The sequence below is a fragment of the Triturus cristatus genome, chromosome 5_2 (genome assembly GCF_964204655.1).
Source record: "Triturus cristatus chromosome 5_2, aTriCri1.1, whole genome shotgun sequence".
NCBI classification, from domain to species: Eukaryota; Metazoa; Chordata; class Amphibia; order Caudata; family Salamandridae; genus Triturus; species Triturus cristatus.
Window position 1 is genome coordinate 599029026 of NC_140588.1, and position 27283 is coordinate 599056308.

The 27283-nt window shown below is 43.9% G+C and overlaps 1 protein-coding gene across 1 annotated transcript in view; it reads left to right on the forward strand.

Moving 5' to 3' along the window:
- The window catches only part of DNAAF6 (dynein axonemal assembly factor 6), a 206326-nt gene that overhangs the window by 31180 nt on the left and 147863 nt on the right, over nt 1–27283 (forward strand). The window contains exon 3 of the mRNA XM_085607673.1: nt 26473–26542. Coding sequence (XP_085463799.1) covers nt 26473–26542 — 70 coding nt within the window. The remainder of the gene's footprint in view (nt 1–26472; nt 26543–27283) is intronic.

The following is a 27283-nucleotide window of genomic DNA, read 5'->3' on the forward strand; positions in this document are numbered from 1 at the left end:
CTGCATCAACACTAAAAAGTCTGGTGGTTCCCAAAAAGGAAAAATTATAATAGGGTTTGAGGCAGAAGTGGGACAAAATAAATAATGATGAGGAGGGACCACCCAAAGGGCTGACAGGTCTAACAAAGGGTATCTGCGCTTTGTGGTGGTTACGTTTGTAGCAGTGTATGTATTATGTATGTATTAATTCAAAACGCTCTGTTGGGTCTTCCTGACATTCCCTTAGTTTACAGGATTTTTTTTATCTTAAGCCAACTCATGTTAAAGTCTGCTATTTTCGCTTTCTTGAGCCAAAATCCCGGATTGTGTTTTTAATGTGCATGGGAGCTTTCCTTTAATGAATAAGGAAAGCTGCCTGGTTTTGAAGAAGTGACTTTATTTTAATTCTAAACAAAAGGGCAGTATCTGTTTTAACTCTCTGTACACCGGGCGCGAGCCTACAAAGGGAACAAGGAATTCAAGGAATGCAGCATCCTGCCAGTGGTGCACGCGAGAGCGAGCACCAGGCCATATGTTTTGAATTGTCATGCCCGTGTCTGGGCACAATAATTCAAAACATATGGAGCGCGTGCAGGTAACTGCAAGCAATAGGCCACACACGCACGAGCATGTGGTGAGCTTTTTGAAGCCCCCTTACAATAAGTCTCGCAGGGCAGCGCATGCGCGCTGCTAGGCGAGACCTCAAAAGGTAGATGCTCTCTGAGATGCTTCAGAACTCTGCCCTGTGCGTTCTTGAAGCTCCTGAAGATTTCCCGAACTTCAGTTGTTTCATCTTTTTGCTCTCGGCTATGTTCGGCCTTTTCTTTGCTTCCAATATTCCATATGTATAAGTCAACTGTTCTGCGGGTGTCACAAAAGGAATTTCCATTTACTTGAGTGTATATATGTGCAATGAAAGTACTTTTCACTTTCCTAAGAGAAAGCACTGACTGGAAAATGATTTATTGAATGTTGTTTGTCTTGTTGCGTACTGGTGAGCTGGAGGTACTGGCACACACCGTTTCTCTGGACTAGGCCTTGGACTGCTCTGCTTCCCTACCCTGAGAGAATCAACTGCCATAATGTGGTACTTGATTTCCAGTCAAAAGAAAAGTGTGGACTTGTATCTTGTGAAGAAATAACATCCTTTACAACTACTATCCATGTTTACTCCTCTCTCTCTGCCCCTCTTTCTTCCTCTCCCTTCCACCACAAAGGAATCTAAAGCCTGATAATTGGTTCCATACTGATCCTTGTCGCCTTCTTTTCCTCTGCACCATTGGTATCACTAGTTGGTTAGGCCTTAGGTTACTGGAGCTTCCCGAAACAGCTACATCCACCCTTCTCACGACACCACAGAAGCAAAAGTGTTTAGCTGTTGGGAAATGGATGGGAGAGATAGATATCAGGACATAAAAGCCCCTCCTCTGCCATAGCCATAATAGTATTTCTTTTCCCAGGAGGGAGTCCGGGGTAAATTGGGAGAACGGCTTTCTCAGAATCTTTCTCAGACATGGTAGTGTTGAAGTGCTTCCTGAAGCAGGCCAACCCACATACCGTTTCCTTTTTAATTATAAAGCTGTTCCTGGTATTTGGTAAACATCTCAATCTCTGAGAGAGACTGATTTTGCCATGGGGATCCAGGAGTGTGGCCCCATACTAGAAGGACCTACCCTTTACTCACTATTTAAACTTCTCCTTGGTGTCATATTATTTCTGCGTTTATGAAACGTACCTGAACCAGAATTGGAAGAGGATGATGATGCTGATGAGCATGATGTATTTACAGTTACTCTCCTTAAGTTCGAAATGTACTTTGGTGATAGGATAAATGTGGTCTTGGAACGACATACATTTTTTAGTCGTGTTCAAGGCAAGCGTCACTGAGTTGAGTAGATTGGGAGTGAACACTTTAGTTTGCCTCGGTCATGGGCAGAAATGCTGTCACGGCCCAGATACTGGGGTAAATAATTGACCATGCTGGAGGTGAAGGGAGCTCTCCCTGCCAAAGTAATTCCTTGCTGTCAAGTGTAAAGATGCCTGCTCAGGGCAACGATCAACCTCCTGCAGCTATCCCTGAGCAGAAATCCAATAGGAAGCAGTGCCACTGAAACAAAGAGAGTCGTGTCATTTCCAACATTACTTTTTTCGTGTTAATTGCTGCTTGGGGTTTTAAACTGTGCTCCAAAAACCAGCAGACCCTGAAAGCAGCAGAAGCCAGATTTAAACGTTGCCTTCTTGACATAGGCAGGTGTTGTAATCTCATTTCCCCTTTCTTCCCTCCTTGGTACATTCCTTTTCCCCCGTTGCTTTGGTACGCTCCGCTGAAGTGCGCTTTGGAATGTTGGTATGCTGAGTATTCAGTGAGAGCGGATGACTGAATAAAGATGCAAGTACACTACCTCGCCTCAGCATCTTTACTTTATTATACTGGCGACGAGCGGAGCAGGGGGCCTGTCAGTCATTTCCCCTTTCAGTACGTCTCTCCGGTGCCATCATCCTGGTTAAGGGGTTGTAATGAGGCTGTGAAATACCACAAGAATAGCTGTCATTTCATCTGCCGGGGTCGACAAACTCTTGACTCTTTCACCTTCCTGTAAGGAGCACTGCTCTGAGTTCCCGCTTCTGCTTTCAAGCATTCTGAACCTGTGTTGAGGAGGAACACTGTCTGTGTTCGCATGCCCCATTCCCTGTGAGGAAATTATCGGGAGCTTGAGCGTTTCAGACGCTTTGTCAGCTTTTGATCCCCAGGTTGAGCGTTGATTTCCAATTCGTCAGGAGACTCGCACAGGAGGTGAAATCTTGGACGGATCTCGTACGCGACGCCTCAGCTGATCCTGCGGGAGTGCTGTGCACGCGCCCTTCTGTCATCGTCAATTGTCGATCCTGAGGTGGAGCGTTGATGTGAGGACTCACCCGGAGACTTTAAAGGGTGAAGTCCGATGACACACTGCTTATGTAAGCCTTCAGCTGAGTTTGCAAGAGTGCTGAGGGAGTTTTCTTCATTGCCTCCGCTCTTTTCCTTTGGTGATATGTGCTGCCCCAGGAGTACATTTTCATGAGGTACCCTTTTTCGTTTTGCCATTACTTCAGTCAGAAGTGTGTGCACTCTTACGGTGACATGCACACCACCTTAAGTTACAATAGTACTCTGTGTGCACATAACCTTCAGTGGTACACACACCCCCTCAAGTTCCATTACCATTGCACTCTTACATTTCTTAATATTCTAATCAGAAAGCGTGTGCACTATTGCGGTGACACGCACACCACCTTAATTACAGTGGTGCTGTTGTGCACCCAATCTTCGGTGATACACACACCCTTCAAGTACAATTGCCAGTGTACCTTTGTCTCATACCTCGCCTTACGGTGACTCTCTCACCTCCATACTGGTTTATTAAGTTTTGTGTGCACGTATAACATTGTAAAATTGGACAAATTACATTTATAGTTGTGCTAGTATTTAACTTCAATTGTTATGGCTGTACCAGCAATGAGCCAACCACCTGCATTCTTAAATGAAATTGGTGAACCAGAGATCCATTGGAAGGACTGGGTTAGGTTATTCGACTCATACTTAATAGCAACAGGTGGTGAAAGGTTTTCAGCTATTCGTAAACAACATGTCCTGTTACATAATCTAGGCACTCAAGGCAGGATAATTTATGAAACGTACCTGAACCAGAATGGGAAGAGGATGATGATGCTGATGAGCATGATGTGTTTACAGTTACTCTCCTTAAGTTAGAAATTCACTTTGGTGATATGATAAATGTGGTCTTGGAACAACATACATTTTTTAGTCGTGTTCAGTGCAAACAAGAATCTGTCATTAACTACATAGCTGCACTAAGGGGATTAACAAGGTTATGTGCGTTTGGTGAGCTCAATGACTCTCTTATCAGAGATCAGTTGGTGAGGTGTATTAACAACAATCGCATACAAAAAAAGCTTCTGGCCAAAAATCCTACGTTAAAGGAGGCAATTAGCATAGCACAATCTATAGAACACACGGCTAAGTGCATCAAAGAGATAAACGCACGGTTGTTGCTAGAATTGGTAATCCAAGTTGTTCCCTTGAAAATTATGCAGAAAATGAAGTACTTAAGGTCAGAACCAGAGAAGTTAAAGTTAATAAACCTACCAGAGAAAACAATACCTTAAAATGCTACAGATGCGGAAGCAACAATCTACTTGCGAATAATGTCATTTGTACTGCTCGCAATGTGACTTTTAAGAAATGCAATCGGAGAGGGCATCTTGCCAGAGTTTGCAGAGATGGGGAGTTCAACCAGGTCAAAGTGGTTTGCAGTGAAGGGGACCTACAACCTCCCAAGTATGTGTTCCAAGTAAAAGATACTGAATCGAACTCCTCTCATAGATATCCAAAATGTACTATTTATTTGAACAATAAGCCACTTACTATGTTTGCGGACTCATGCTCTTCTTTCACCTTAGTTAACCAAGATGACATAAATGACTTGTTTGACATTGCTAACCTTGATGTTTCAGAACCTGACATCTCACCTAAAGGATACACTAGAGAAAATATTCATTTGATTGGCATGGTGAAGATGCTTATAAACTTTAAGGGGAGAGCCACATGTGGCAAAGTGTACATTGTAAGTGAAGGGTTCAACCTTTTAGGCTGGCATCATCAGAAAGAGTTGGGTATCATTCTTGATCCTAATAACAAGGACCAAGGACTCCTAATTGAACGCCAGGAGGGAACTAATGAAATTTGTAAATAATACCCTGAATTATTCTCAGAGAAACTTGGTTTACTCAAAGAGTTCCAACACCGTATAAAAGTTAAACAAGGTGCCAAACCTATCGTACACAAACCACGCCCAGTTCCACTCACGTTAAGAGAACCCCTTAGGGAGGAGCTGAGTTAACTTTGCAACCTAGGAGTCATACAACCCTTAGAAGCCTCAGAGTGGTTGTCCCCCATTGTCTTAGCCACCAAAGCCAGTGGGGATGGGATCAGATTGTGTGTGGATCTCCGCAGCCTAAATGACGACATATTGGTCGAAAGATTTCCCCTTCCTCATATAAATGAGATGCTAAGCACCATGGGCGACGCCAAGGTATTCTCGGTTATTGACTTATCAATGGCATACCATCAAGTAGAACTTCACCCCGAGTCAAGACCCCTTGCAGCTTTCACAACCCCCTTTGGGGCTTACATGTTCATGACAATGCTTTTTGGCCTGGCCTCTGCTGCAGCAGTTTTCCAGAAGATAATGCAAAAGATACTAAGTGCCATAGACAAAGCTTTCTGCTTCCAGGATGACATCCTAGTATATGGGTCATCTGCAGAAGAACTCGACTGCACCCTCAGGACTGTGTTTAGAAAAAAAGAAGAGCTTAAATCATTTTTGGGTCTAATTGAATACATGACCAAATATGTGAATGTCTGAGGGTTCTCTTAAAAAAGGACAATGATTTTGTGTGGGGGCCAGAACACAGTGATGCTGTCAATAAGTTAAAAGATGAGATATTATGGTCTCCTGCATTACGTTCATTTGATCCAAATAAGAAAACTTCCCTCACTACAGATGCCTCTAATATGGGGTTGGGAGCAACTCTATCTCAAAAAGGGGAACATGGGGAAACCATCATTGCCTTCGCCTCACGGTGCTTAACTCCTGCAGAACGCAACTATTCTGTAATCGAAAGAGAGGCCCTCGCATGTTTCTGGGCGGTCCTACATTTCAAATTTTATCTCTGGGGCATAAAATTCATGATTCGTACCGACCACAAACCTCTCGCATTCATGTGCTCTGTTAAAAAAAAAAACTCTTTGTGGTTCCCCAAAAAATTTCAAAATGGATACTTGGTTTAGAAAGCTACTCCTTCAAAATTGAGTACCTACCAGGTGGTGAAAATATTATTGCTGACTCTTTCAAGAGCACCTTTAGATGTGGAGGTACAAGAGGAACCTTTGGATGTTCCTGTCTTTGCGGTACAATTACCTGCCATAAATGAAAGAGAATGGGCACATTCTATGTGCAATGATACAGATATGTGCATGCTCAAAGACCTTATCATTAATGGGTGGCAAGAACAATTTAAAGACGTTGAGGATGAAATGAGAAAATTCTGGGAAGTGAGACATGAGCTAACTATTCTCAATGGTAACATATACAGAAATGACAAAATAGTGCCACCTGTTGGGTTTCGTGACAAAACCATTGATTTGGCCCATGAGGGGACACCTGGGAAGGAGTATAACAAAAAACAGAACAAGAAGTAAATTTTGGTTTCCAAACATGGACGCGATGGTGGAGCATAATGTAAAAAATTGTGTTAGCTGTGCAAAGAGCGATAAAACCAAAACTACACACAAAGTACCGTTGTCCCCCGTAGCTGTGCCATGTTTTCCATGGAGCAAACTGGCCATGGACATAATTGGTCCTATGGATTATTTGGGTGTCCAAAACAGATTTATGATCATCCTTGTGGACTACACTTCACATTGGCTCAGGTACACGTTTGTGTACTGCACAACTACAAGTATCCGCATCGATTTTTTGGAGAGAATTGTTCAGCAGTAAAGGTATTCCATGAACAATAGTCACTGACAATGGTGTCCAATTCACCTCAGTAGAAATCAAGGAATTCCTAAATGAGCTGGGGATCAAACATGAGAAAACTGCTCTATATTATCCAAAAGCCAATGGCTTGGTTGAAAGAACAAACCGTATGATTAAAGAACACATCCAACTGGCTTTGGTAAATGGACACGATGTAGAGGAATCTTTAAGGGAATGCATTTGGTCGTATCACACCTCTCCCAACTTAGTAACCAGAATTTCTCCTTTTGTCTACATCAGGGGAAGAGACCCCAGCACTAAAATCAATCCCCTATGGTTGGGCGGGGGAAAACCTGCTTCAAACAACACACAAGAAATGAGTGCAAAAATATAAAGACATCAACTCAACTACAAATATCTGTACAACAAGAAACATGGTGTGAAGGAACACTATTGGGAAGCTGGGGACTCTGTAGGGGTCAAAATACCAACCAGAGAAAAGATAAACCACAGCAAATTTTATCCGACACATCAACTGACAAAGGTTAACAAAAATGTTGTTCAGATTGACAATGGTCAAACATGGAGTGGAGACAATCTAGTAAAAGTTGATAATGACTAGCAGGGCACACGCATCGAGTACCGGGAAGTGCATCTCCCTTAAGTTACTTTACCATGCCTCGTTTAGATCTAGCCTCGTTTTCTCCTCTTACTTCTATAATTCTGTTCAATTGATGTGTTAATGTTCTTTGCTTCCGACCTCCTTTCATTGGCCGCAGGGAGGTGTGTTGTAATCTCATTTCCCTTATCTTCCCTCCTTGGTACAATCCTTTTCACCCATTCCTTTGGTACGCTCCGCTGAAGTGCGCTTTGGAATGTTGGAATGCTGAGTATTCGGTGAGAGCGGATGACTGAATAAAGACGCAAGTACACTACCTTGTCTCAGTGGCTTTACTTTATAATAGCATGCATAAACTAAAGACAAAACAAAAACAAGCATTTGCAATGCAATAGGTCCCGCATTTGAGAGAGTTTAAGCTATTGGTATTATGAATGACAATGCCTTTTATTTATCTGTTTTGAAAACCAACCCATAAATAAAAGGCATTGTCATTTACAATGCCAATAGCTCAAACTCTCGCAAATACAAGACCCGTTGCATTGCAAATGCTACCCACTCATGCATTGCACTGCAAGCACACCAAAAGAATAGGAATTATTTAGCAAACAGACAATTGCATGAGTTGAGTGATGCCATACTACCTTGTGTGGAGCCAAAACCCTGTTTATGTACAATACAATGAATTTGTAACAATAGGTACACTGGCAGCTGCACTGTCGAGCCAAAACGACAAGAGAGAAACAAAATTTAGGAAGAAAGACTGAAAGAAATTAGTGGTTCAAAACATGGAATACATTTTGGAATAAAGACAAAATGAAACTGAAATAGTGAAGGTGTATGGGGGAATGGGGAGATAAAGGATGAGAGCAAAGAAAATGGAAGAAAATAGGTAGAAATGTCGAAAGAGGTCTTAGAAATATTGTGATAAGAAAGAGTGTGAGAGAGAGGGAGAAACCGAAAAAGCCCAAACTCAGGCAGGAAAAAGAAAGGCAAGATATATATACTGGAAGAGGGTACGCAAAAGTGGAAATGAAAAGTCAATAGGCAGAGCAGAAGATAACATACTAATAACGACGAAGAAAACTGAGAAAAATAAAAGGAAAGAATTTCGAGGAAAAAATATTCAAAAGGCGGCGAAAAACAAAGGCGCCAGAAAGGGAGTGACAGAGAAAGAGGGCTGGTGAAAAATATTTACAAGGGGATGGAAAACAGAGAGAAAAGACGGGAGGATGAAGGAAAGATTCAAATAACTTGGACGAACTACAGGAAATATAGAAAGATTGACATAAGGTGTTAGTGAGACATAGGGACGGGAAAGCGACCATTTGGAATAAGAAAGAGGAAAAAAAGGGACCACATTTGTGGAAATTTAGCTTGCAAACTGAACATTATCTGCGCCATCTTGCCTCTCCTCAGCGCCACGCACAGCGAGTACACGACAGCCATTTTAGGCACCCCACTCTCTCCCCCGCTCATTGTCAATCGCCAGCACGTTCCCCTGGCGCTGCAAGCATCCCCCGCGCACCGGCCACCCCCGCTCTCTCATACATGGGCCATAAACCTTCTCATTCTGCGCGACCCTGCCATGGAACCACATCCCATACCTGACCGACATCCCATACATGGTCATGCCTCTCTTTGATAAACCCCCTTCCTCTGCGCCCCATTGTCCGAACCGATCCCAGGCCATCACCTAGCCCTGCGGATGCAGTTTATTGCCCCTACTGTAAGGGAAACACCCCACATCAAAGGGATTACAGTGGATCAAAGCCCCTACCCCCCTGAGACCCGGCCGGTTGCACACACCCCCGGGAATTGGCGGAATGTCCAGCTGCGTGATAGCCATCTCCTACTGTAGATGGGGTGGGGACTTCTACTGTAGATATGTGTGGGAACGAGCTTGAAGTGGGGGTTCCAAGGATGTCTTTCCGTATATCAAAGTCTCAATAAGAATGTAACATGTGTAATAAAGCAATAAACCTGTGTATAAGAGGCCAGGCCTCAGAGTTGCAGTTAGAGCACCTCGTGACGATACCTTGCTGTCTGATCTGATGTGTTCTGCTCCGACGGAATAAAACTTTGTTTCCTGCCTTCCAGTCTCCGGCGCCTGCCTCTTTCATTGGTAAATTATCGAGTGGTATGAGAGGCGATTACCGCCGGGCAATACTTGAAGGGTTATCGACTGAAATTGCCGCTACCATTTAACACATTGAAGAATAAAAAATCAGAACATAAACTGGTTAGCACCTCACTGCCAATCCCGAGTTCAGATCCTGGCAGGGTCAGCTAGGCATATCATCCTTCAAAGGTGATAAATTAAGTACAGCTATACTAAGGAATAACATTACATTGTTTAGAAATGCAAAAACAAAGTTATTAAGTCGCACCACTGTCAACTCACCCACATTTCATTGGTGTTACTGCCCCCTTCGCCTAACTGGATTACTTCCTAGAACGCCAGACATCACCCGCATTTTGTATTCAATAGGTTGACAATAATGAAATGCGATGGAAAAATAATTAATAGTTCACAATGTTGCCTCTTGCGATGTGCTGAAAACATTGGGCTCTAACTCTTGGGAACATGGGTTGCAATTAAGTTTTTTTTTTTTTTTAAATGGGTGCTTCACTGCTTTTTATTTGAAGAAACCCATATCATGCGTCACTCTATAAACATCTAATTAAAGAGGGGAGTCTTTAACTCTTTCCTAAATTGGAGCAGCGTTAGGGTGGTTCTGATGGATAGGGGGATGTTTTTCCAGATGCTGGGTACATAGATTCAAAATGTCTACTGCCTGGTTTTGTTTTTCTTTTTTACACATCATAGTCTGCACTCTGAGGGTGTCCTGGCTGCAGTTTGCCAAGAACCACCAGAGATGATGAGCTTGTCTGCAAGATAAGCAGGGGTGTTTAAATAATTTAATTAACATTAAAAACTGAACAGATATTTTTCAGCTGAGGCAACAGCTATCACGAAGCAGGTCACTAGTCCATTATAAACCCAGTAGAAGCTCTACAAACCTATGGTTCAAGATACATAGCAATGTTATGACTCATTGTCAGTGAAATTGCTCTCCCACCCTCTCAGCTCCACCATCAAGTGAGGCCCTCCTGAGCCCCTACACTCCCGAAGTGTTGGTGTTCGAGGCCCTCCTCCACCCGCAGGTAATACCTGCGCCTCATCCCTGGTGGTCCAGTGCACCTCTGACTCCTTCTCTCGCTCCCCTTTCTGCTCCCTTTATCCTCTCCTTTCTGCTCAGTTTCCTCGCTTTCCTCGCTTTTCACCCTTTATTTTTTTTTACCATTTTACTCTCTTTTATCATTTTTCTTCACTTTTTCATTCTGCTACCATCTTCCTTTTTCCTACTTTTGCACCCGTTTTTCCCGCCGCTGCAGCCCCCGCGATCCCTCCCCCTAGCACAACCAGCCCAAGCCAGTTTCCCTCCCCGCTCCTGCCTCCCAGCTGTCCAGCCCTCCCTGACCCCTACTTAATGGCGGCCGCTGCGCAGCAGCATGCCAAAGGCAAGCCCGTCTGTGCCCGCCCGCGACCAGCACCAGGAACCCTGGACCTCTGCACCACCAACGCTACAACCCAGCGGCACTCCACGCACTCAACCCAGGTCGCAACAACAGCTGCAAGCTAGCTTCACCAGCAGACACCCATGGACCCTTCAGCGGTCACTGCTGCCGGCACACCTGCAGCACCGCCAGGACCACGGATCCAGTACAACCCGCCCGCATGAACACAACCACACTGAAGACCCTGCAATGCATCCTCCTCAATATCCGATCCCTCCACAAACACGCCACCGAAATCTTGGACCTCCTCGACAGCACCACCCCGGACATCGCATTCTTCACTGAAACCTGGACCAACACCACCTCAGAACTGGACATCTCCCTCGCCATTCCCCAAGGATACAAGATCTCCCGGAATCTGCCCCACCCGCCCTGAAGGAGGAATCTCCATCGCCCAGAAATCCACACTCCCAGACGAGCCCACAGACCTGATGGAACACCTACACTTCAAGATACAGGCCAGCTCTACCACCACCCTCCGAGGAACCCTCATCTACTGACCTCCCCCCCCCCAGACCCCACGGACCATTCACCAACTCGATCACAGCCATCATCTCCCCGCAAGCCATCGCATCCACCAAGTACACCTTGCTGGGAGACCTCAACTTCCATCTCAACAACCAACTAGACCCCAACACCACATCCCTACTGGACAACCTCCACAACATTGGACTCTGCCAGAACAAGATCGAACCCATGCACTCAGCAGGACACACCCTCGACCCCCTTTTCTCAACCGGAAACTCCAGCACTTTCAGCCACACCACCAAACTCCCGTGGACAGACCATCGATGCATTCACTTCACCTTCAGAACACCCACCATCCACAGAACCCAGCTCCTGCTCCCACGAAGAAACTGGACCAAAATCACCGACGACCAGCTCACCATCGCGGAAGACGATGACCCCAACACCGCAGACCAGACTCTGCACAGATGGATCTCTGATAGCACCAACACCATAGCCCCCCTCAAGAAGAAGAACAACACACACGCCAAGAAAGCCAGATGGTTTACCACCGAACTTCGAGAGTCCAGACGCACATACCGCCGCCTCGAAAAGGCCTGGAGGAACTTTAAATCGACAGAAGCCCACAACAACTTCAGAGCCGCCACCAACGCCCCCCACCAACTCATCAGAAATACGAGAAAAACAGCGATCAAAGACAGAATCTCCACGCACGCGCACAACCCCAAAGAGCTCTTCATCATCATCAAGGAGTTCTCCCAACCCACCAGCGAGTCTACAGACATCCCTTCCTCACAAGACCTCTGCGACAAACTCAGCACCTTCTTCCACCACAAAATTAAGAACATTTACGACAACTTCCACAAAGACAGCCAACACACTAAACCCTCACCAGCCACCCCCGACACCATGAAGCCAACGATTGACAGCTCGACAGTCCTCACTACCGAAGACACACTAAAGACGATGAAGTCAATCCACTCCGGGTCTCCCACGGACCCCTGCCCCCACCACATCTTCAACAGGGCAGTCAAAACCATCGCACCCATGCTTCGCTACACCATCAACCGATCCCTTGCGAACGCCTCCTTCCCCGATGACTGGAAGCACGCCTAGATCAACCCCCTCCTGAAGAAGCCCTCAGCAGACCCCACCAACCTCAAAAACTACAGACCCATCTCGCTGCTCCAGTTCCAAGTGAAAGTCATTGACAAAGCCATCAACAGTCAACTGCCATCTTCGTTGAAGAGCATAACATCCTAGACTCCTCCTAATCTGTCTTCAGAAAAAACCACAGCATAGAAACCGCCCTCCTTGCCGCAACAGACGACATCCGCTCCCTCCTGGACTGAGGAGAAACAGTAGCCCTCATTCTCCACGACCTCTCAGCGGCCTTCGACAGTCTCTTACCGCACCCTAACATGCAGACTTCACGACGCAGGGATCCGGGACAAGGCCTTTGACTGGATGCACTCTTCCCTCTATGTCAGAACGCCGGAATAAACAAAAACCTCACCCTCAAGGTACAAACCATCCAGAACGCTGCCGTAAGACTGGTCCTCAACCTGCCAAGACACTGCCACATCTCCCAGTACCTGCGCATACTCCACTGGCTCCCCATCGAGGCTAGAATCACCTTCAAGACTCTCACACAAAGACCTCTACAACACCGAACCAGCAAACCTGAACAGCCGACACGAATTCCACGCACCCCAAAGGACCTTGCATTCAGCCCAGCTCTCCTACAACATGGTCCCCCGCACCAGGAAGTCCAGATCGGGAGGCCACTCCTTCTCCTTCCTCGCGACCAGAGCCTGGAACGCCCTACCCTTCCACCTCAGACAGACGACATCACTCCCCATCTTCATGAGAAACCTCAAAACCTGGCTCTTCGATAGACCTCCTCCTTTATCGACTGGAACCTGCACCTCCCCTCCTCCCCAGCGCCTTGAGACCCTCACGGGTGAGTAGTCGTGCTCAACAAGCCCATGATTGATTTGATTGATGTTGCTTCTAGAATAACCTCTTCCTCCAATATAACTAAGTACATTGTTTTACTGTATCCATGAAAATGGTGTACCTCTCAGTAAAGCCAAAATCGTAGACCCAAGTTGAATATGAATTCCCCATCCACCCGTAGTGATATTTAAAATACAAGTTCTTATGGAAAACATTGTGTGAGTAGACAGTGACACTAAGACTTTTCTGTTTTACACTCCTCCAGACATACATAGTCTGGAAATCCCAAAACTGGTTGTGCCTGGCAGACGAGATAATAAAGTTCATTCCTAACAGCAGAGGCCTGGTTCTTCACTTGACAGCTACTTTGACAATCTATGAACAGAAGTGGCACCCAAGATCTGTGTAGCCAAAGCAACAAGCCAAAACTAGCAGATCTCATCCACTCCATTTTGCCTTATTCAGGCAAATTGTTTGAAAACGCTGTCATAATGCAGCAACCAAAATTCACTGATAACAACATACTACACCAGGTTTGGTTCAAGCTACATTGAAGTACTGATATTATTCTGCAGGCAACAGTAGATGATCTTCAGTTGGCCACAAATGCCTTCGATGTTTGCACCTGGTACAGCACAACAGGTTTGCATCATTGACACTTGACCATAAAAGCTAATTGCAGCACCTGAAAAAAGGCCCTTGATAGTGTGGCCTTCCCTTGAATCCTTTCTTTCTGAAAAAAGCATTGATGCAGATATCATTTTATATTCCTTGCCCAAATGTGTGCCTAATTGCAGCGACCGTTAAGGCTGTTATTCGGGCTCTCTCCTATTTAAGTACTCTAGACAATCTTTTCCAGCTCTTATTAATTCCCAGAGTTGCACCTTTTCACTTACTCCTATGTCACAGAAATTCTGTTTGGAGAGATACCATTGGCCAGGAAATACTTCTGCTTTCAAACATTGTCTGCCTTCTGTAGTGTATCCAGAACTAAATGGCAGCTATTTAAACAAGCATTTGCAATGCAATACGTCTCGCATTTACGCGAGTTTAAGCTATTGGCATTGCAAATTTTATTTATGTTTCAAAAACGAAAACGAAAACATAAATATACCGCACTGTCATTTACAATGCCAATAGCTCAAACTCGCGTAAATGCGAGAGCTGTTGCAATGCAAATGCTTGTTAAGAGTTGGGAACTGTAGGTGACAGACAGCCGCGCTGGTAAGACAGCCCTGAAAATGGAATACATTAAGACCCCATGCGGTTTGGTTTGTGCTACAAGAGCTGGAAATAACATCCTTCGGACGTTTTTACTGGTTTAGGACATCCGATTACTGCTCTTCTGCTTAATGACCACACAAGAGCTAAGCGCGTGTAAAACTCTCCACAATGTTTGCAAACGCAGCACTACATGGCTTCTGAGGACAGGGCTCACCTCTGTAAACACTGATATAATGTACTTAAAGGTTAACGCTGGCTAATATTGTCCGTCACTGTTGCCAGGCACAAGTGCATCATTTGTAATATCCTCTTAGCCCTGTGTCTCTCCTCTGTGGGGAGCATCTAGGATCCCCCAGTGCCCTGACAGAAATGCCGTGGGCTCTCATTGCACCAAGGAATGTGAGGGGGGAGGGAGGCGGGGCACTTGTTGCTGGAGATCGCATCCTGCCCGGTCAGGACGGAGAGACGCCAAATCCGTTTAATACTGCTAATTACTTTAAGACTTCAGATAACTGGAGCACTGACTTGCCTTCAATGGGATTTTTTCATAACGTTTTCAACACAATCACCATTAAGATTGCTGAGGTCAAGTGTTTAGTGGTCCCAAATCAACTCACGTGCAGACCTGAGAAGGTCTAATTACTACCCAACAGCGCCAGGGCGGACCCCAGTGTTTGATGCCTTCAGCGGGATACCTTTCACCACTAACAAGCATCCTCATTTTAAAGACACTTTCATGTCTAAATCCCCTTCCAACTGATATTGGCTAGTGTTTTCCCATTTGATAAAATAAAACGTTGTACCATTAAACCAGTGGAAACGGGATCGGTGGTGAAAAGTTGACTCCGCGTTGAGCATTGGGTCTTTGTGGGTTTCTCCTTTTACATGCTTTCATTGTTTTAAGTTTCACTAATACTATGCACTTCTCTTCTGCATAGGCTGACCAGATTCTCAAAAGAAAAAACCGGGACAGTTCACATACCACATTAGGGATTAGCAGCAAGGGTTCGAGGGTTGCTGCCTGCCTGGACATTACTTCCAGTACATGCGCCTTGTCTGTATGGCGTTTGCTAAAAAGAAAAAGAACTGGGGACTCCCTGCTAGAGACAACAGCATCTACTGCCTCTCCTGGCACTGCAGCAGTTCGGTTTCTCTATACTGAGCAGTTTGGGACCAATTTATCTCCTTTTCACCCGCACTTTAAAACAGACTGCATACTTCAAAAGCAAACAAATGGAAGTATTTTCTTTACTTTTAGGCAATCGCGGCACCCACGCTTTAGTTTATAATGTTAATAGCTAAAGCGCGAGTGCGGCGATTGTAAAAAAATTAAGCAAATAAAAAAAAGTCGCACACACCGGCCGGCTTTCTGTTTGTCTTGTGCATGCGCCGCTGCCATGTTTAGGTCAGGCAGCGATGCGCAAGACAAACAAAAAGTCCGAACAGTGCGGACTAAAACTGTAGTTGGTGGCTGCTGCTTCCAGACTACAAGGAAGTCAGTTGGGCCACTGAAAAACAAGGTAAGAAACAGTACGCCAACACTAAGCCAATGGCAAGCAGCAGGAAAAACTACTGGCTGCTTGCCAACATATAGAGATTACTTTAGGTCTCGCTAAGACAGCGCATGCGCTGCCAAGGCGAAACCTAAAAAGAAATGGTGGTAAAACTACCTCCAGGGAAGAGGGACAAAACAATCTGGGCACCAGGTTTATTGCCAGAATGTCAAAGTATGTTTCCAATAAGAAAGTTAGGGATGTTCATTGAAAGGGGATTAACCTTAGGTCTCTAGACCAATACTATAGTAAAGACCAGCCATGTACATCTAAAGGTGGTGCTTTAAGTCTATTCATAACTGCCAATCCAACAAAGGAGGTTGGTGACAGCAGCTATTACATTGAGGGTTACAATGTGCTCCATGCTGATGCTGAAAAATTCCAAATTTCAAAGCCTGATATGATTTAAAACATGGTGACATGTCTGCCAATTAACACAATTGTCAGGGGGGGAATCTTAGGTGGGTTTTAAAATCTTCATCTCTGCCCATTGGGCTTATTATGATAAAGTAGGCCATCTGTTCAGTGATGGATTGCATTATTGTCAGCCATGGAGAAAACTTGAATCAACTAATGGCTGTTTTTAAAAGCTGAGATTGAAGCTTTGTGAGACGTTGGCCTGGTATATGCTGTCCACAAGTTAAAGTGGGCACCATGTACCAGTCCACACAACCCTTATGGTGATTTAAGAGGTCAAAGATAACCTTAGAAAGCTATCCAAGTGGTAGCTGTGGAGAGCAGCCTCCAGCTTATCTCTTGAAGGAATGTTAAGCAGCTTGGTTCACTAGAATGCAACCTTATAGTATTTGTTGAATGAAAGGTGAACCTCACAGTAGGTATAAAAATATGTATTTATTGGTATAACACTCTTTAAGTACGACACAGAACCTCTAACGAGGATACTCACAAAGCACACAATACTGTAGCACAGAAACAATAGTAAATAGCACTAATACACAGTGGGCTCCAGGGGGAGACCAAACCATATACTGAAATAGTGGCACAAGAACCACGAGTTAAGACCGTGTCTAGATGTTATAGAATCGCTGGGATCCCAAGGAACCACCCAAGTGAGTGATTAGGGACCCTACGGATGACGGGTGCAGTGTGGTAACACGTCCACGTGCTACGTACAATTCAATGGGAGAGTCGCTGTTGAAGTTTTAAAGTCTAAGGACCCGTCTGAATGGACTTCGAAGAAACCCCATGGAAGCTAGAAGGTTGGAGAGCCACCCCACCGGTGGATACCGTAGTACGAGAGTTAGGGAAGCCGGGTGCATAGGTCTGAAGTGGTGTCGGAAACCGCTCTATGGAGGACTTCGAAGAAGAGCCTCTGCTGGGAAGAAGAAAAGTGTCGGTCGGAATCCAAAGGTGGATTCTTGGTGAAGAGTACCTGAAAGCAGAGGGGACACAGTCTGGGTCACTCAGGAGTGACCAGGGGCTCGGTAGACGAATGCCCACCAATGTCGGGTGCTTTAGGTGTGCTGAGGGGGCTCTGGAGTCTGCAGCCACCGGGACCAGGAGACGTTGAGGATGACCAGGAGCTAGATACAAGCTGTCCCACGAAGAATGTCGAGTACTGAGGGGTCGGTGTCCGGCTAGGGCACCAACAAGCCTTGGCAATGGCAACCCACGCAGAAGTTCAAAGAAGGTTACGGTTCGAACCAGCAAGGTCCAGGAGACTCACCAAGTACAGGGGAGTGAGGGCAGGCCTGTAGCAACCAGGGGGGTCAAAGAAAAGCATAGTTGACCCTCAAAAGGACCCACAGGCTGGAGCCACAGGAGTCGCATGGGGACCTCAAGCAGTTTCGCAAAGCTACAGCCCACGGAGCACTCAGTGCGAGCAGGCCGAAGTTCTTTGGTGGAAATGGTGCCAGAGGTTGTGGCTACTCGGAGCCCAGTGCACTTGTTTTGGAAACGCCAACAAGCATATGCACTTGCAAAAGTACATGGTGCACAGGGGTACGGGTAATGCAGCCCCCATTAGGGATTCTGACATCAAACTTGGTGAGAGGGCAGCTCGGACATCGAGGGACTTGGAAACCCTCCACCTGTGTTGCTGGAGCCTTCGACATCCGTAAGAGCTCAGGAACAGCAGACCGGTCAGTTAAGATGTGGTGCCTGCGGTTGCAGGGGAGTGACTCCTTCACTCCAAGGGAGATGTCTTCAGTTGTCCTTGATGCTCCACAGATCCTACACGGAGCCTGTATGGTGCACGAGCACCGACGATGCTTTGTATGGAGGGGGAGACTAAGTTGGGCCCAAACGAAGTCCAGCGTGTCCAGACGGTCGAAGGTCAGTGGTTTCTTGATCCGAATCTTGTCCACATCGAATCTAGGGTCCTACAGCCAGGGAAGCTCTTTTGTACCCATGAGAGAGGGTTGAACAGCTTCATGGACAGTGGGGAGCTTACTCCCATGTCCTTTTTCCAGTTTTGCACCAGAGCAGAAGGCTACGGCTCCCAAGACTGGTTTGAACTGGACTATGCACAGGGGCACCAATTGTGCCCCTCATGCAGACTTTTGATTGCAGGCAAGCGCACCCACCTAGGCCTAATACACTAAAAGCTGTCTGGGAGGTGGTCACAACCCCCTGTGACAGGATGCCTATTGTTCTGCCTTCCCCTGCTCGAGCTTGTCTCTGCAGCAGGAGGGCAGAAATGTGTCTCTGGTCTGCAGCAACCATATTGGGCTGCCCGGGACTAGAAGTCTGGTACTGGGAACACCAGGGACCTCACAAAGCTAGTTTCTGAGGGGTGGAATCATACCTCCCACACTGATTACCAGTGTGGGGGTATGATTACACAATGTTTGACACCAAACACGATTGGGTTACTTTCAGACGTTTTAGAGAGGGTCATCACGTGGTCGCATCATGCGACTCTATATGTCGTAAATGGCTGCAGCACTAACAACCTGGGAGAATGGACTCCGTAGGCTGCAGGGGTGTCCTGCTCATGAAGTGGCACCCTCTCACTTAGAACAAAGCACCCAGCCTTCAGGATTGTTAAGGCCTGCTATTGGGTGTGACCTATAGGTTTTAAGTGTAGTGACCCTTAGATCTAGTAAACAAATATCTTAAGTAAGTGGTGCATGCACCAACTTACACAGGCTGCAATGACAGGCCTGTAGTTTCCATTTTGCATGGCCTCTCATGAGTGGCATAATACATGCTTCAGCCCATGAGCGGCCTCTGGGGTACCTATGGCCTGGGTACATGGGCACCATAAACTAGGGACTGGCAAGTGTACCCGAGTATCCAAACTGGAGTATACCTCAGTACATACCATAACAGATTAGGGAGAAAGCAGATAGACTGGGGTCCTGATTAGCAGGATCCGAGTCAGACTAGTCAAAAACCACCAAAACACCAGGCAAAAAGTGGGGGTAACCATGCAGTCAGATCCTACCTTCCCACAAACTTCTTGACAAATAAAAAGTTGTTTATTTTTCGACAATCATACATTAAATTTAAGACTGATTTTGCATGTTAGCTGCATAGTCTGCAGCTTATGTCTGGGTCTATGGGCTCCCACAAAGTGGTTCCAACTTTGGAAAGGAGAGTCCAAAATTTTAATTTGATTCTTCCCTGGAAGGTCTACTGCAGGTTTTCTGGCATCTAGGCCTGACATACGAATTAATCACAGTCCACAAATTGGAATGTTTGCTGAGTAAGTACTTGTCAATAAAAGAGATGTTTTTGCAATTTTGTTTTCCTTTGTGTGGCTTATTTTATCATTCCAAAGTTCTTCTAATATCAAATATTTTAGGGAGGTTATAAGGAATGAATTCCATGGTTTTTAGTGTTTAAATTGTTGTAAGATATTTCTGTCCAGATATGATGGCTCAATGTGTGGTTACTCAAATTCTTTCTTTTGTGCATTATCTTAACAAAAGATAGTTTTCTTAATATCAACGTGCTACACAATCCAACTCTGATTTAAGATTGAGAAGCATTCGAGGGTAGAAGAAAAATGTTCTAGTAGATTTTGCAAACAGTATTCAAAAGTAGAGCAAAATATCCTGTCGGGGCTATCATACCATTGGATTGCCATGGTCCTATCTTGCTTTTGTTTACTTTATAAAGTGGCTCAAGATAGGGGCCCTGTATTTTGAGATGCAATGAATTAAATGCATAGCCCAAGGAGTTGGCCTTAGTTTCTACAACAATCTTATAATTATGAAAGGAACAACAATGATTGAATATAATGCACAAGTATTTGTGAGATTTTACAATTTAGACCTTTCTGTGATTAATATACCAAGAGCCCTCCTATTTAGTTTTCCATCCTATTATGATTATCTTTGTTATGTCAAGGTTTATTTCCAGCTTGTTTCTAATACAGTATGTACCCAACCTGTTGAGAAGTCTTTGACTGACCAGTAGCGTCTGTATATAGCATTTTAGGCAAGTGATCCCACCCTCGTTTTGGCGGCTCAAATGACACTTTGCCTAGGACGTCATTGAGCTCTGCTATGAAAAAGTTGGACAAGATTGGGGCGAGGACCCATCCCTGCTTAAGACTTTACATATATCGAAGTTTCTTACATATTGTTGTACAACTCTGGAACGATATTCCCTTATTGCTGGTAAAAACTGAAAAGCATTTGCGCTTTTAGAGGGGGGAAAAAAACATTGAAAACGTTATTTTTCCGCAACAATAACCATGCCTGCCTTATGGCAATATGAATTGCCAAGATACCATGTATATTGTTAATGTGTTTTACAAGACAATAATAACATCAATATAACTGTGCCATCACACGTAACAGTGTATGCAGCTCTTTACATAACCTGTTTCCATTGTTCCTACTGTGTTGTTAATCTGTCAGATCTCAATATTAAGAAGATTAACTTGGAGGAAAATTGTCGTAAATGATGTGGTTATTTAAAGCAACTATAATGAAATAGAACTGAAATTATTATCTTCAGGAATAGTGGAAGGCAAAACGTTCCGGAAAAACATGTGAAATCCGCCACAAGAGATGTGTAGTATGCCTGGTCAGCATACTCCACTCCTTTTGCAGAATCACGAGGAGTTCCGAAAAACACAGCGTAGCAAAGCAGGGTTTTTTTTCCTTGCTCTCCCTTGCCAACGTCAAGTTGGCGAGCGAGGAAAATCCACCTCCCAGGGAGATATCTCAACACGGGAGGTTAGATTTCTCAATGCGGGCGGTCGCGGATGGTCGCAATGCTTCCATTTGCTTTGAGAAAGCTGGCGCCCAGGTAGAGAATCTACTTCAATAGCAAGAAAAGAAGCAGTGCACTCGTGAGCTGTTCATGGTGCTGTTTGCACTAATTGTACAGCGCAGGACAAGCACCCGGCGCTTAAAATCAATACGAACGGCATGACTTAACGCACTGTGCCGCTTACTTAACTCCGCGTAGCACGGCGGAGTTTTTTGGTCACCTCGCAGAGTCCCGTATAGAGGAACTCCGCAAACTCCCCCCAGGCCTAATATGTAGTGCGCAGAACAGAATCGCCATTTAAAAAAAATAAATTCTCAGCTGGGAGAGATTTGGCAGAATTTCTCACTACCACCTCATCCTCAAGTGAACCGGCAACCACAGTGAAAAACCCATATGAGGAAAAAACAGTTGAGTGCAATTTTTTTCCAAATTACATTTCATGAGAAAAAAAAAACCCGGGCTACTCTGGAAAACAGAGCTAAAAAACAAAATCTGTCTATTGTTCAATCACGCGACTTTATTAAACCAACGCTGCATATTAGGACCGACTCCAATAGCTGGGAATATTTCTGTCAATGTAAGATGAGCGTCTGGGTTGCTTAATGTACCAGTTGCACTCCCTGCATCTTCCATTCTGCAGTTACTGATTCCAGATGTACTCTTTTTTTGCAAACACGAATTGATTCGTTCAAATGGCAGTTGTACTACTGCTTGCAGAACAGTTGGTACAATAGATAGACTTTTTTGAGGGGCAGAAGGTTCAGTGTAACCTTCTGTTTCAACCCAGCTGCTGAGACATTTTAAAAAGTTGAACGATTTCCAATTAGTTTCTGAGCTGTATTTACCCATTAACTGGCATGTTTTTGAAATATTTATTATATACTTCAATGCTTTTTCTTCCAAAGTATTTTAGTGTCTAATATACTCTTCCATTTAGGTGTAAATTCTTGTTTTTACCACTGCTACTTATACAATAAGTTGGTCGATGAGATATGACCGTCAGCAAACACTAATAGTGAACTATTTATAGATTGTATTGAGCCCTCGAGCTAAAGATTTTAGCTGCAAGCCTGACATTTCTTTTTATTATATTTGTTGGTGCCTTAATACTTACGTAATGCCCACCTTTGTTAGGAATGTTAACTTCTGCATCCTTATAATATCCCTTCAAGCAGGCTGAAAAATAAAATACTAAAACGCGTTGCACTAGGACTTTCCTGAACGCACGGAAACATTCCTTATAAGTATGAAGAGAATATTATTCTGAAAACCTTTCCGAAAAGCACTGGTAATGCCAATAGATCTGGCTCATAAACGAAAGTGTCTCTTCTCATATTGATGGGCTTAGGCACTCATTAAGTCATTACACCATGATACATAAGGAGCATTACTATTCCATGATGGTCCGCTGATTTAGAGGAAGTGACCACATGCAATGCAGCACACTGCAGAGCAAATGAGACACAAGCAAGCAGCCTGTTGGCACTGTCTGGGGAGCTGTGGTATGTGGTATCTAAAGGTGAAAATAAAAAGAGGAGAAGGAAAGAAACGAATGGGGCTCGATGAAAGGCAAACGTGAAAAATAGAGGTCTGGCCCACCAGCACTGGCAAAGAAAAGCACTATTTTAAAGTGGATGTTGAAGTGTGATAAGACAAATGCCATTACTCACTGAGCGATGGAGCTAATGGCTAAAGTGGGATGACCTGTTGCCCCCGGCTGTTAGCTGTCATTGAACCCTGTAAGACCTTCTGAAGAGATTAGTGCAAATTTTCTGCTGCTGAACTTTGTGAAACAGTGTAATAAACACCAAAATAATTGTATTCAAAGGTAATATGTGCGATTTCATGTAACAAAACACCTATTTCAAGACTTTAACATGGTGCAAAAACAATTTACAGTTAAAGGCTATTTTGCTTTAATGTATGTATTTTATAGTAAATAAATCAGGCTTTCTGCCTGCGTTATAACTTTTCGTAATAAAGGGAACAGACCTATGCTACCTGAAATAACTTTTCCCAGTGATCCAGTCGAGCCTAGAGCCTTTATCATTGGATTGTCACACTTTACCAACTCAAACCTCCTGTATTGACCATAAGCTTTCCCACAACGCAGCTACAGAGAGCACTGTAATAAAATTAAAAAATATGTACACAATTAGTCTTTGAAACCAATATAAATATAACATTCCCTCCTAAGAGGGTGTAATAAACATTATCATAGTGCACATCTTGTATCCATACTATTTGTTTTAATAGGGAGCCAACAACAAACTCTTTGCCTCCAATGGTGATTTGTGAAATCCCTAAAACCAGTGAAAAGCCTATTGCCTTTTAATGCATTATCTTCACAATAATTAAGGTACACCTACTGGCTTTGTAATAACTTTTCATAATAAACATATATGAAACCTATGGAATTGACACACCGTTTCCCAATTAACCAATAAGTCGTATTGCCTTTGCCATTGGTTTGATACTGTAACAAACAAAGGCCCACCGAAGTACACGTAAGCTGACAACCATCATGTATAGAATTAAAAATTATAAATACATACAGAATTACAGTTAGCAAAACAATATACAGCCCCTCTCAAACAGGCTTGCCAAACTCATTACAGTGAGATTCTTTACAATCCTTGCTTATTATAGTAATCTGAAATTCGCCTAACTCCATACCTGTCTGCAACCTGAGACACTGTGCAGTAAGAAGTCCGCATTAAAGGCTTCTTGGCATCATCATATGTTTTTTTCACAAATAAATAAGCCAGGCCTAATGCCTTTGTCATAATGTTTCATAATCAACAGATTAGGCCTTCAGCATAGGACAGAACATTTCCAAGGGAACCAATTAGTCCTTCAGCTTTTATCACTGGTTTGTCACCATAAGCAAACCAGGTTTACTGTATTGAGTGTAGGCTTTTCCACAAGGTAACCATCAGATATCTAGTCATTAAATTATAAATGTAAATGTATACCAAATTATAGTTGGCAAAGCAAAACACAATTTCTCCTAAGAGGACCCAACAAGGATTATGAAAGTCTGTGTCTTGTATTACCATGGTTGTCAGCGGGGGTACCCAATACCGAAATCCTTGCTCACTACAGTAATCTGTGAGTAACAAAATACTTTACTGTTGGCTTTAGCAGAGAGTAATAACAATCCACCCTCAAATGGATACTGGCTTTACTATATCCTTTTCATAATAAATAAGCCACACATACTGCCTTTTTAAACACTTTTTTTTAAATGAGGTTTTTGCACAAAACAGCCAGAGCTGCTGCATTCATTGTTACTTTTTTATAATAAACAGATCAGGCCTAGATCCTTGATCATTATCCTATTATCATAACCAACTAAGGACTGTTGTATTGAGGATACACATTCCCACAAAGCAAAACGTGCAATACGCAAGCTCTCATTTTAAGTGGAAGAATACAACTTTTTCTTCATCAAATGCTGTACTCAAGGAAACTAACTAACGTGGGTGCAATCTAAGCCCCTCTCTCTAGTACTTCTTAAACCCTTTTTTCTGTGTGTCACATAAGATCAGGCAATATCTCAGATGTCAATCCAGACCGAAAAATGAACGGATGAAAAGCAAGGAGATTAGTATCATTTATGATGGCATTACATAGAGATTTAAAGCTTTTAGCAGTGAGATAAGAAGAGGAGCAACATGTTATTTGACTTGTCTAAAACAAGAAAGCAGCAGAAGATTGGTAGTAGATCTCAAGACGCCTTACACCTTGAAAGCACAATAAAAGAAAATCTGTTCTCTTGCTGGCTTGTGATGCGTGACAGATGCAAAGTACTTTAAACTAGATGTATTCATGAGTCAGTAGCCTTTGGAATACTAGGAAGTCAGAGGAAGACTGAATCATCAATGGTGGAACTCCAAGTCAAAAGCAAACCTAAAATTCAGGAAAGAAGAGGGAACAAACACAACAGTCAAAACCACATTTTTAAATCCTGTCAGATGTTCAGGCAATCTGTCAGAACCAAAACCATAGCATCACCCAAAGGCAGGTCAGAGTTCAGGCAAAAAGGGTGATGGACCGAAACATGAAGCAAAAGAACAAAGCTGTGGAACACAGATAGGGTGAACGAGCTTGAGCGAAGGCAAAGGAGCCAGTACAACATGGAAAGTTGCCTAGCACCTTTCCAAGAGAATTGGCCTGCTTACGAAGCCCTGCTGCCACTCAAGACCTGAAAGTGGTCCCTTGACCTTCACCAGTTACCAATTCAGATGCCTCAACCACCATAGACCGGTCTTCCACAACCTTACTGTATTTCAAGTGCAGATTCTATTGCATCCTTTCCTTGAAATCTCCATCTCCACAGAACCCCCTTATTCCTGGCAACAATGTTCTTCAATTACATTTGGAAAGAAGGTAAAAGCTGGATGATGGTTGGCTCATATACACAATCGGGGGACACGGGCATTTAGAATCGAGGTTAAGCATACAGGTCGTGGAGTAATTAAGTCAGACAAAAGGGTATGCAGTTTCTAATGATGGTTGGCTCCACATAGCAAGCTTGGTGTCATCAGTGATTCAGGTGGACAAAAACTGCTTGCCCACCTGGATCCAGAGTAAATCTTAAATCATCCAGAGCAGCAGTCAGTACACTTTCTATTCTGTGGCACAGGTGAAAGCTGATTTGAGTAAAATCAAATTAAGAATGTTGCTGAAAGAAAATGGAAAGTTGGTTGTTAAGTACTAATATCGTGACTTTAAACGTGAACGGTTGAAGACAGATGGTCTGTAGTTGGAAAGAATATTCGTGTGAAAGAAGAATGTGGGCAAAACAGAGTCCTGTATATGAAGATATCACCTAGTCAGAGGAAAATATACTTCCAAGATCCGCATCAAATAATCAGTAGAAAATGTTTCTGATTAGGAGATTCAGTGAAAACGCCATTTTCATGCTGTTGTTTTGGTGAAAATGTGCCCTGCAAACCTTCAAAATTGCCTAGCACCAGTGCATATTGCCAGAAACTGGTAGAAATAACGTAATCTGACCCCAGGATGTCTAGGTACGGCCCTGGTTACATTTACTCTTGTGTGAAACCTGACAGTACGTACAGGATTATCAAACTGTATTTTAGAAGTGCATTTTAGTAAAGTACACAGAGTTTGCCAAATAGGAAGTGAGTTCATATAGAATTGTGGAAATATTAAATGGTGATTTGTCAAGAAGACTTAGAATGTGACAATTAGAAAAGGGGAAAATCCATCATTTGTGACATTAATATATTATTTTGCAAAAGTATCCTTATCTTACACCAAATAAAGGTTGTAATGCTAGTGTTCTCATAGCTATGCAAACATTTAATTTTGGACCTTTTTTTTTAAGCTGGTTTGTTCTTCTGTTGCCTCAGTGGGTCCTGGAGATATTGGGTCATCAAAGACCGCCAAGACGAAAGGTACGTTTTTTGAGCCAAGATTCGTTTTCTTTTTATCTACATGTGGGTAATCCACTGATCAATGTCCTAGTTCTGACCATTCAGTTTAGCGAGCCGCAAATTGTGCAGAATTGTGACTCGCAATTTGCGACTCGCTACACTGAATGTACAACAGTGTCATAGACACTGTTGGCGATTCCCAGTGGGGTCGCAAAATACATGTCTCATCAATATTTATGAGGCAAGTGCAATTTGCGACCCCATTGGGAATGGCTAGCACTCACAGGGATGGTTGCCTGTTGGGGTCAGGAGACCACCATGTCTATGACTGCTTTTTCAATAAAGCAGTATTTTCCTTAATGGAATGCATTTCAAAAAGAAAAAAGAAACATTACAGTTTCATTTTTTAAGAGCAGGCACTGCAGGACCACTGCCTGCTCTTAAAAAAATATTTTTGCACCCCTGGGGACCCCTTCCCATTTGCGAGTGGTTTACCACTTACTTGAAGTAGGTGGTAAACTGCGAGTGTTTTGCGCCCGCAAATGCGGTCGCAAAACTATAGTATATTGGTGTTAGTCGCTATTAGGAAGGGACACCCCTTCCTAATAGCGAGTCGCAAACGCAAGTTTGCGAGTCAATGACTCGCAAAATAGCTTTTGTACATACCACCACTGTTTTTTTTGCGGTCGCAAAAGGGTTGATTTCCCTTTTGCGACCGCAAAAAACGGTCGTACATCAGGGCCTTCGTGTTTGTGAGGTGTC